Genomic DNA, 12,519 nt, shown 5'->3' with positions numbered 1-12,519 from the left:
TTTCCTAGCGCCACTTTGGCGCATATGCGTTAACTAGCGGAACTAAAATATTGAATCGAACCTTTCGTATGCTGCTGATGGTGCTCCGGAACACTTCTGCTGAAAGCACAGAATGCGCGCATTTTCACACGACACATCGAAGGAAATGTTCGTATAGTATCATTGAGAAAAATCGATTAGGGACGAACTTCATCGTTTGGATAATTCGCGTGTGAAATTGACCGATCCACGGAACTTGGTTCGCCATGGACAGGAGAAAAATGTCGTAAGTAGAAAATATGTCGCGACATTGAAGACGCCCAACGCTGCGACTATGCGCTGTCATCTACCTTTTTGCACACCTTATTGGTTTTAACAGGCACGATTGCTCTGTCAAACTGTTCAATTAATTAATCATCGATATACCTGTTTCTTTTGAAAACGGATTAATTAACGATGACATCTCGAAATAACCCTCATGACTTTTTTTCTTTATCTTCTCGCCGGTTGATATCCACGTATCTACTTGCGTAAAATATATAGAGATTTTATAGATATAAAGAGATAACGTACATTGCTTAGGCGTAATAGAAATTCACGCAAAAATCTTCAAGAGCACACGTTACAGCACGAAATATCCGAATATAAAGGTGTTTCGTAAATCTCTGTCTAATTGAACATTTCATAGGTTATTCTGTAATATTTGCGATATTTTTGTACGACAATCTTATAATTCTGTGTCATGATTCTTACGCTTTTTAACATTATTTTCTTCCTATTCACCTTATCAACCGTTATTTATATTCAGAATAATACTCGTTGTAACGTAAATGTAAAAATACAAATAATTTTGAACAGTAGTCTGAAATTATTTAAAGCCATTTTGAATCTAATAAGGAAAATGTAGCGGCGTACTGGCAGTTTTTTTTTCCAACAGATTGGAGTAAAATATTACAGTCAATACCATTAACTGAGTCCGCATTAATTGCATTTTTGTTACTATTAATAGAAATTAAACAGAATCTCATTAGTTTATCCATTTAAACAGAATAGATCATTTAAATAGTTACAAACTGACAGATTCTGTATGGTTGCTGCAATAAATGTGTCGTCATATTTCGCTAGCAGATTCTATTATCTTTCTGCTATTAATATATTGTCAATAAAATGTATAACAGATACTTAGCAAAATCTGTTTCTGACTGATTTGCCTATCTAAGAAGTTGTCGATTTCAGATCCCTGCTTTCCGCAATATTAATGATATAGATGAATAGTTTTGTAATACTGATTAACGATAGATCGATCGTGTTACGCAACTTAACTTATTAAAGATTTCTCGATTAATTTCTTCACTTATGTCTATTTATTCTTCAGTACAGCAGGGGATTCCCTCTATCAGACTTTAGAAGTTCCGAAAACCGCTACTTCAGAAGAAATTAAAAAGACGTATAGAAAACTGGCCCTGAAATATCATCCTGACAAAAATCCTAACAATCCAGAGGCAGCTGAAAAGGTTACTTTAATTTATAATTTATAATGTTTCTAAAAATGATTAATTTTTATAACTTGAATAGCATATAACTCTTTAAGCTTTCTTGAGAAAGAAATGTTTTACGAACTCAAATATATTGCGCAAATGTTTTTCTTTCTCTCATAGTTTTTTTTACACAATATTGATAACTTTTATTTATATCTCTTACAAAAATATAATATCTTGTAATTGAATATTTACAGTTTAAAGAAATAAATAGGGCGCACGCTATACTGACAGATCTAACGAAACGTAATATATATGATAACTATGGATCTCTTGGTTTATACGTCGCAGAGCAATTTGGAGAAGAAAATGTTAACGCCTATTTTGTTGTTACCTCTGGATGGTGCAAGGTAAAAGCATAAATTACTTTGACCGATGTTTTTCTAAAACATTTTTTGTGACATAAGAATAGTTATATTTTATGTTCAATATTTAAATAAATAAATAAATAAATATATATATATATATATATATATATGTATATATATATATATATGTATATTCATATTTATTTAAGCAGTTTATTTGTAACTTATATATATTTTTAAATAAATATGTAAAATATTAAGTGCATGAAGCAATCCAACATTTAAGATAATTATTGTAAATACATTTTTTTATATACTATGCCAATCTCATTGAAAAACTGATATATTTTTAACTTTAATAAATAAATATTGACACTATAGTCTAAGAATATTGGTTTTTTTTTTACAGGCACTGTTCATAATTTGTGGACTAATTACTGGTTGTTATTGTTGCTGCTGTTGTTGCTGCTGTTGCTATTTCTGTTGCGGTAAATGCAAACCAGCTCCTCCTGAAGATAGCGGTGCATATCATAATTTACAGGTAAAAATGTTTACATTCTCATTATTTTTTTGTGATAAGCGCCCATTCTACAATAGCCGTAAAAGTATGCATTAAGACGTAAGCAGTAAAAATTGACCAACTACAGTCGATTATTCTTGGATTGTAAAAATTCCATTAGTCAATAGCTTACTGCTTACGTCTTAACACATACTTTTACGGCTATTGTAGAATGGGCTATAGATTTTGTACAAATATTAAAACTAAGCAGATATGAAAAAGTCAAATACATAATATACGTAACAATATATTATATGAATAAACAGTAGAAAAAAAAGAGGTTAACATTAGCAAATGTAAAAGAGTAATGTAAGCATAAGAAAATTTTTATCTATTGCCATACCAAGCCGACTCAAGAACTTTCTATTTTTCTTCTTATTTCTATTGGCTTTTTGAAAATTCATTATTACCAATCTTTGATATCCTAACTAATTCTAAACTTGAATCATACTATCCAAAAATATATGTACTTTAGCAACCTTTGATATGATTATATGCAAATTATGAGAAAAGTTACGTATTATGTTTCTACTTTTTTTTCGTAATTTTTTCCATATGCAACCTCTGGTATTACTTCCTTTTACATACATCTTTCTTTGACACTCCTGTTCTCTTTTGTTGCCTAGTAGTATAAGAAATTAGGCAAAGATATAACGACACGTTATAATATACTACATATTATACCCACTTGGAATTAGATTTTAAATTTAACTTGCCCTCGTACAGTGCATGTTACATGTATAATAATAAAAGCTTGACTTTTATGCAGTCAATTAATACATTGCTAAAATGTTTATAATCTACGCTGCATGAAAAAGTAAACGGTTACTTCTACACTATAACTTACACGGAAAAATATCTGTTGTCCTGACTATAGATTTAGCTTGTAGTCCATTAATCACTGCTATAATTTTTTAAACCTTCCGTTTACTATTATTGAAGAGAGAGCTAATGTTTCAAATATCCATTCTTTCTCTGTCAACTCCATGAATTCTTTGACGTGAATTTAGATCTTTTTTGTATATGACCAATAGAATGTAATTTCTTTTCCGATATATTATAAAAATTAATATAATACATCTTAAAGAAAAAAAAAAAAGATTTTGGATGTAATATTAAGGAAATAAGCATTGATATCTACACTTTTTCCCTGCTTTAAAATATTCTATTGACAGTTACTTTAAGGCAAAAAATTATCAATATGCTGTCATTGAGATCTCAGCCGTAGCATCTTTAATCTTATCTTTAATTAGTCGACAGAAGACACTATCTGTTTAGTGAGTTATCTTAAATTAGGCCTGTCCAAGTTTTTGCTCGCAAAACGTTTCCCTGTCTCGCTGAGCGAAATGGAGACGCAGCAATTAAGAAACAGAAGTTAATATTAATCATAAATTATCGTGTGGAGGCGTCGTATCATGCACTAATTGTAAGATCGGTTAGTTGCATTGGTAGAAAGACTTACGATGACGTGAACGATTGCAGGTATAGGCATAACAGATTCTCTCGTTCAATGAACTTGGACAGGCTTGTTATAAATCCTGTACTATATAACAATGAACATCTAAACTCAGCAATACAATTAAATGCCATTAATATTAATCTAACTAAATGCAATACACACACGTAGACACAAATATATGGCTGAAATGGAAAAATATTGAGATATAAGCTTTAAACTCTCTTTTATAATTTATGCATAAATTTCTGGCACATAGTTGGAAAGCATGTCAGCGAGGAAAGAATATCTTAGTAAATATCTAATTGTGAAAACAAGCGATTTAAGGAGTTCATGCAACTTACATATGATCGACGTATGCAAAAAAGTTTGTATTCATCTAAAAATTGCAAGTATTGTATTTGTTATCTTTTTATAAACACTATAAACGCTTTATATCAACTTAGCACAGCTCTTGAAAGTTTTAGCTATAAAAACTTAATTTTTAATATTAGGCACACCCGCACGCACGCACAGAAGGGGATGTTTCTGAACTAGTAGTACAATCAAAAAAGTTTCTTCATGAAAAAATGTAGAATAAAATCTTGTAAAATGCTTTATTGTTTATAAAAATAACTTTAAGCATAGAGAAATGAATGACATATCTACGCTTTTGTGATCTTGATAAATGACAATTTGCTTTGACTTATGGACTTTATACACCAGCGAGTAGTCTCATTCGCGGCTATCGGAAATATGTGTTAAAAGATACAACGTTCTATTGAAGAAATAAAGGTAATTTTATACATAACTTTTCTTGTAATTTAAATTACTTTATTTAAATTTCTTTAGTAAATATTTTTCTACATTTTTTCACAAAGAATCATTCCCTTTTCCGTTATATCATGATTATACGTATGTACATGCAAACATGAGCCCGGCTTTATACACATTGATAGTTGTCTCTATATATTCGTATCGACACACAACTGAAATAAGACATTGTTCTTATAGATGGCGTCAAACGAAATTTCTTGCGCTTTTTAATTAAAAATATTTTTTGCATACAAGAATACATACATCTAATTGCATTATTGTTGCTAGTTTTAATTCATCTCTTCTTTTCGTATAGAATTATCTATTTATTCAACAAATTCAATATAGATCGCTGTATATCTGTTACTTGAAATAGCAACTAAAAGTGCATGAATCCTTGTTGTCACGCATGTTAATTTATGTTTCGTTTTACAGAAAGTCTTACATAGTTTAGCGGTTTTGTTTATGTTATTATTGTATTATAGCGGAACCTGAATCCAGAGGCTGTTGTGACAAATCAACCGCGAGGTTTTGGCAAGGTAAGTTTTCATAATGCTCGAGATTTGAGTTACCTTTCTTTTTTTTGCTATAGTTAATCGTAAATAATGCTTTCTATTTTTGTTGTTGTTCGAATATTATGTCTGAACGATTTCGCACAGATCTTGCGCAAAGCACAATAGTAGTTTCCTTAATCATATTTTTTCATAATATTCACGCGCACTGCTATTTTTCTTTAATAAACCATGTAAAAAATGAATTATTGTAGCGCCCATTCCGCACAAATGCATGATGTATCTGTAGTTATTGTACATGGCAATTTCTTAGATGGATTTATTGTTAATAAATTTTATTTTATATATATACATAATTGCGCGTGATTGGTGATTTGTATAATTTTTTTCATCAGAATTATTAACATTTTTAACCGTTATTTAATCTTTTTAATACGTAAAGATCTGAATCTCTTGCAAAACGTAAAATTTCTCATTCTGTCAATAAAGTGTCGATATATCTTGCATTTATTTTTGTTTCAATAATGCATCTTCCTTACTATTCGAGATCAAGAAATTATATCACATATTATTCATGAAAAAAAACCAAACGAGATATTTTATCCCAAACATAAAGGATCCCGCACAAAACCAATGAAAAAGTAGCCCCAGTCAAATTGGCTGAAGTTTTGAAATAAAAAAGCCCCATTTTCAAAACTTTGCAACACGTCTGAAGGTCCTTCTGATATGTATCAGACAGTTTTAGGATGGTCAGGATGTTTGAAGATATACATGCATTTATTGGGATTTTTAATTCATGAACCATCATCGTCGATTTCAACACTTTGAGACCAAGTATCTCGGAAACTGTTTATTTTCTGAATTTGCAGCCCGTGAGACTTTTGATCAGGTCAGTCTGTACTTCATACTAAAACTTCAGCCAATTTGACTGGGGCCACTTTTCCATTGGTTTTGTGCGGGGTCCTTTATTAGAAAACACAGAGAGAGAGACAGAATGCGAACAAATGCCTCCAAATGAGAAAATTTTGAGGACCGTTTACAATAGCCGTAAGAGTACGCAGTAAGACGTAAGCAGTAAGCTATTGACTAATGGGATTTTTACAATTTAAGAATAATCGACTGTGATTGATCAATAGCTTACAGCTTACGTCTTACTGCATACTCTTTATACGGCTATTGTAGACGGTCCTTAAAATAGATACATGTTGCTTTCTCTGTCTTTCTTTCATACTGTCCATTTCTTCAACTCTAGGATCAAGTTTTACTAGTTTCAAAGTTTTAAATTAATAAAATTGATGAAATCTATATTTTTTTAATTGTGAAATCCATTTCCTTATTACAATCCTCTCACAAATATACCTCAAACATGTCACTCAAGCAAATACAGTTAAAATTATAAAAAGTAATTATGATGTAAAGGTTGACTTGGTATGAATATAAAAATGAAAAATACTGCACAGATAGAAATAAAATTATTCAAAAATCGAAATAATATTTAAAGATGTAAAATATCATATCTATGTATAAAAACAAAATTAGAGAAAAATTTCACAGAATGTCAATTTAAATGATTTCAGATATAAAATTCTTTATTCTTTATTGTACAATTATAAAAAAAGAAAAACGAGAAATGTTATTATTTCTCGCAAGATAAAAAAATGAATAATAAATTCTTATTATTTGTGCAACTAAAAATGTATATTTCAAATTAATTAATCATTAAAGTATATTTCAAACAGCTAATTTTCTACAAATAAATGGTCTAATGAGAGATATTATATTTTTCAAAATGTACTTTCACAGGAAGATGAAAGCGATGATGATGCTGTGACAGCTCAACCTCAAAGTGGTGGATCACAAAATACATCTAATACACAGCAACCAATATTTGCCATGCCTGCACCAGGATCAGCGGCACCAACGTCGACGGCTAACGAAAGCACGAACCTAAACAGCGGCGGTGAACGTGTGATTTATACCACTGGTATTACAAGTTCTTGAACATAGTAGCGAGTGCATATTACAAGTTTTATCTTTTGCATATTGTCATTGATCATCCAATTCACGTTTCTCGTCCAAATTCATTCATTCAATTTCTTCTCGCCCACTCTTTTTGTTAATTAATATATTTTATCACTTTTTCACATCGATAGCGATTTTAGTACACTGACTGACAGGTGTGCCTGGACATTTCGAATATTTCGATATCGATGTCAAATATATATATATACATATGTTCCGTATATATGTATATGTGTCCCAGCATTCCTGTCGGTGAGTATGCATTGAAGAAGACATTAACAAAGATGCTAAAGCAATTTTTTTTAAATTATGCCAATGTTTCTTATATAATTAAGAGATGGTTACTTAAAATTCAATTATAAATATAGATTTATTGCTTAAAAATGTATATAAAATTTGGCGATAATTATAGATAAGCAGCATCCTTCCTTAGTTATTTTTTTCATATAGAGCAAAATTACCCACATTGGGTTTCAATCGCAGATAGAAATGATTAAAACTGTACTAAAAAAAATAATACGTGCTTCCACGCATCAAGCGGAGATCTCTGTTCTTAATAACAAGAAAGTAAAATGAGAAAAGAAAATGAGAAAACACAAACTTTTTTTTCCATTGAAATATAATATTAAATATTTTATGAGAGTTTTGTACTTGCCGATACGTACTTTCTTCATATAATTCGTGTAGTAAACAAAAACATATGAATATACACTTTTATTAGCTAATTTACAATGAATATTACATAATTGTATACACAGAAGTATATATGTACAACGTAAATATACATATCGAAAAAAACAGGGATACGCTTAATGATAACACATTCGTAATCCCTAAACTACAAAATGAATATACAAAGAAAGAATATATATATGTATATATATATATATATATATATATATATATATATATATTCGCTAGGAAAAATCGACTCTAAATTAGTCAGGAAATCAATAAAAAGAAATCTCTGATATTTCAATACCTTCAATACAATAGACATGTCTTTTTAATGACAAATTTACTTTCTTTCATTCATGGCAAAAATGCCAAGAGATGTCATCATTTATTGCAGTTTTTCAATTTTTTTGTATCATTCATCTTTGAAACTACGTCTTAAATTTTCTTTTAAAGTAAATTCAGTCTAAAATTAATAAAAGAATATATCTTCCTTACAACTTATTCAGTCTTGTCTTCTTCGACATATATGTTCCTTTTCGGTTGATACACCATTCCCAACACCGTTTTTTCTTCTGGAAACAATCCTGGTACACGTTTTTTGGAATAGTGCGTAAGTTCGTCTGCGAATTTTCCTTGATGTCTTCAATTGTGTTGAATCTTCGGTCTTTCAATGTGAATTTTAGTTTTGGAAAAAAGGATAAAGTCTGCGAGAACCAGGTCATGAGATTCGAGAGGCTGAGGAAACACAGTCATCTTTGTTTTGGTGCAGAAGTGACGAATCAGCAGCGATGGATCTGTGAGCACGTTGTCGTGATGAGGGAGCCATAAATTGTCTTTATTGTAGAGTTCAGGCTCTAACATTTTCTGGACCTGGCTCTTGCAAATTTTTTTTTAAAACGAAATCCATGTTGAAAGAATTCAACACTGAAAGATATTTCTAAAGGAAAATTTGCAGACGGGCTTGCGCGCGATTCCGAGAAACACGTATCAGGATTACTTCCAGAAATGGAAACGGTGTTGGAAGTGGTGTATCAACAGGAAAAGGAACATATTTTTTGAAAAGGACAAGAAACTGAATAAGTTGTATGTAAACTCCCAAAAATTGAAGACAAAGTTCGGAACAGACCTCGTGTGTATATACAGGATGTATCGAAAGGTAAGATCAGCCAACTAGGAGGTAAAAGAAGAGAAGAATAATACATATCGCAATATTCCTCGTTGCTAAATATGTTTTAAACACTGAGCGCGTAATGTTGTGATCCAATTAATTGTGTTTACCGCGTCCATAATCTGTCCATATCTGCTGTCGTCATATTTCTGTGTTTCATTTAAAAGAGGACTGTGTTCACTACAACAAACAATACTAAAAGAAAAAGTGGAGAAGTGAACCAAGTACTCGTATACAGGAAATTACATACATCGCGATCACAGAAAGAAAACATGTTTAGCAACGAGGATTATCCCGATATGTATTATCTTTATGGTAGCAATGCTGCTGCAGTTGAGAGAGAATATCAGATACAATTATCACGACGAAGACATCTTAATAGGTTTGTTTGAAGCTTTACATCGAAGAATGGAAGAGACAGGATGAAAGATATGTTTATATTGCAAATGTAAAATCTAACATACTATACGTATGAAGTGCTATATTTACTAAACCATAGCGAATACGACAAAAGTTTATATATATTTTTTATTCTACTCAGGCTTCTCTTTCACTTCCTAGTTGGTTGACCTTACCTTTCGATACACTCTGTGTATACATATATACATATATATATATATATATATATAACTATTTATATCTATATAAAGATAGATAGATAGATAGATTCATTGAATGATTAACTGATTGATTGATGGTTGATTGATTGATCGGTGTATATACATATAAATTATAAATAATATAGTTTTATGCTATATTATTATCATGCACATCTCACACATCCTTCTTTGCACTTTTACGCATTTCGATGTTTCAAATATTACAATATTCAGATTCAATAACTTATGGTATGATTTTCCAATCATGATTATATTTTATAACATTTATTTTAAGAAAATTTACTGGAATTATTTTAGTTCGCAATTTGTATGTTTGGGTAAATGTGTAATTCATATGAATCATATTATTTTGTTATAGACAAATATACACTACGTGATTGCACGCTATAATTTTCTTATTATTATTTCCAGTCCTTCATTCTTATTTTTACTATCAGTAAAATTTTCATAATATGCGTATTTTTGGTGTTTAATATCTTTCTAATGAAACAAGTTTGATGAGACAAAAATTTGAATGATTAGAAATTTCATAAAAATGCGCGCGCGTGCGTGTATGTAGAGGCTATATACAGAGTGTCTTATTTTAATCGATCACTCCAAAAACTTTTTTATTTGTGATTCTAAAAAAAAAAACAACTTTCGTCTGAAGCATTTTTTTTCTAGAATCACAAATAAAAAAATTTTCGGGGGTGATCGATTAAAATGGGACACACCCTGTATCCAACTTTTGATAACAAGTAGCAAAAAATCGCATTTAAAATGTGTATCGAGACGACACCTGATGCACAGGTATTTTAATCACTATAAAGAACGCAAATTTATTCCTAAGAAATTATAATCAAACTTAATTATAATCAACACGCATACCAAATTTTTCTTAAAGTAATACGATCCTCTGTATCTCAACATTTTACTTCATATGAATTTATTATTTCTTTTTTATTTACTTTTAAACGTTAAAAATAGACCAAGATACAAATCATTATTTAATCGTATAATCTTATGTTACTTTATTCTCTTTGTTTATCTGCCCCGCTTATAAAAGCCAAGTTTTTATTTAAAAAAACTAGATATTGCATTTGCGAGAGAAAAAATAAAAACGAGGAGTGTTCAAATATAAATGATAATTTGATTGTTTACAAAGAAAGCGAAAACAACATACAAGTTTCAGATACCTTATTTTTCAAGGTAGCTGTCTCCTTCCTTTTTGCAATGTAACTGCGCCATCGCACATCGGTCCGACAACTTCCGTATTCCGCGTAAAAAAAATCTTTTGGCTATTACGGATGGCTGTCAAAACAGCCTAATAACTCTTTCAATGGTCCAAAGAGATGGAAATTCGATAGGATCCGAAAGTTTTTAAAACGGACGTTTTTAGGACACCTGTAATGAGGAAGTCATCGCACCTGTTCGAGAGAGAATGCGCCCGCAGCTAAAAGATTTTTTTGACGCGGAATAAATTATCGGACCGATAACGCAGCTGCATTGCAAAAGAGAAAGACTACCTTGAAAAGTGAAGTAACTGAAACCTATGTGTTGTTTTTGAAGTTTTTCCCCTTATTTTAGTCACACCCTATATGTACAGGGTGATTCAGAAATACTTGTACAACTTTGGGGGCTGAGTTCTCCAACACATGAACAAGAAAAAAATATTATAATGGAAATATAATTTTATTTTTTAAGTACATGCTGATGATAGTGAAATGAATAAAAAATAGTTTTTTTTAAATATATCTCCTTCTGCCATTTTATCACTAATATAATATTTTTATGTAGCGGCTGCCACAAATCCATTCATAGGAGCCAATGCAGCTACAAGTGACACGGGACCAACCAGATGGTAGACTGAATACGTGAAAAATCCATCATAAACATTAAATTCATATTTATAGTGCCGGATCTCTACAATAGCTCATTAACATAGATCATAAATTGATTGTCTTGATAAAATAGACGGTGATCGGTTTAGCATTATAACTTTTCCTCCTTTTCGTTTTTTGTATATACAGTCTGTATATTATTCTGTAAATCATTATTACGTTATATTTATTTAAATGGTCTCGATATAGGTATGTATCGCTCATTTGCTACAACGACATAACACAAAAATTATCATTTTCGAATTGTTTGCAACAAATCAAACAAGTCCTTGGATCTTTAAATGAAGAGCTAATGATATTTTTATTCCCCTACAATCAGGTATTACATTAAAGTCGCATTTAAAAATAATATTACAATGTTCGAACTCATTTTCTGAAAAACTTTGATGTTGAATTATGTCCTTAATTGTTGCAGCAAATGAGCGACATTCTCTCCTACGTAATTTAACACAGTGATCTTCCATTATACAGGAACCTATACTATTTTACAATTTTCTTATACATCAAGGTATGCATTATACTTAAACTTTCCCAATTTGAAAAGTATTATTTTTTTTTATGTTTTGTGTGTTCCTATAATAAAATTTTTAAAAGATTAGCACATATGAGCGAAAAGTAAAATAAGATGAAGCCTTGATAAAAAATATGAATTCTTATACTAATTGTAAAACGTAAAATTACTCAGTAATATATAACGAAAGATAATGTTTTTCTTCTCTCTAGAATGTTTGCACATAGTTATTGATATCTTGTGATCCACCCACCCGTCTCCAGTTAAGTTCTTGAGATAATGTAATATTTGACTATAATATACTATATAATTGTATAATTGACTATATAATTATACATAATGTAGAAAACGTAAGTCATTCATCATTTTTTAATAAATTTTAAGTCAGCTATTCGTTGGAAGCCTAATTACAAAGTTGTGTAACGTTTAACACCTGTCTAGAACCTAATTAATAAACTCCTGCTTTTTAACTTTCTAAAGATTAAGCATGCTC

General features: G+C 30.4%; 1 protein-coding gene across 2 annotated transcripts; it reads left to right on the top strand.

Moving 5' to 3' along the window:
* The first annotated feature begins 49 nt into the window (after positions 1-49).
* LOC112458695 (dnaJ homolog subfamily C member 5-like) lies at positions 50-12,433 on the top strand. Of its 2 annotated transcripts, XM_025022452.1 has the most exons (7): positions 50-265; positions 1,355-1,493; positions 1,715-1,867; positions 2,235-2,366; positions 5,121-5,174; positions 6,951-7,131; positions 11,412-12,433. In XM_025022452.1, exons 1-7 carry the CDS (start codon positions 246-248, stop codon positions 11,477-11,479), a joined length of 747 nt encoding a protein of 248 aa, XP_024878220.1. In that variant the 5' UTR covers positions 50-245; the 3' UTR covers positions 11,480-12,433. The 2 variants fall into 2 exon arrangements, with proteins under 2 accessions (XP_024878220.1, XP_024878221.1); XM_025022453.1 differs by lacking the exon at positions 5,121-5,174 and having other exon boundaries at positions 51-265.
* The last annotated feature ends 86 nt before the right edge of the window (positions 12,434-12,519 follow it).

The sequence above is a fragment of the Temnothorax curvispinosus genome, unplaced genomic scaffold (assembly GCF_003070985.1).
Source record: "Temnothorax curvispinosus isolate PA1 unplaced genomic scaffold, ASM307098v1 QBEX01009133.1, whole genome shotgun sequence".
NCBI classification, from domain to species: domain Eukaryota; kingdom Metazoa; phylum Arthropoda; class Insecta; order Hymenoptera; family Formicidae; genus Temnothorax; species Temnothorax curvispinosus.
Note: the sequence above shows the minus strand (reverse complement) of the source record. Positions and strands in the feature narration are given on the sequence as shown.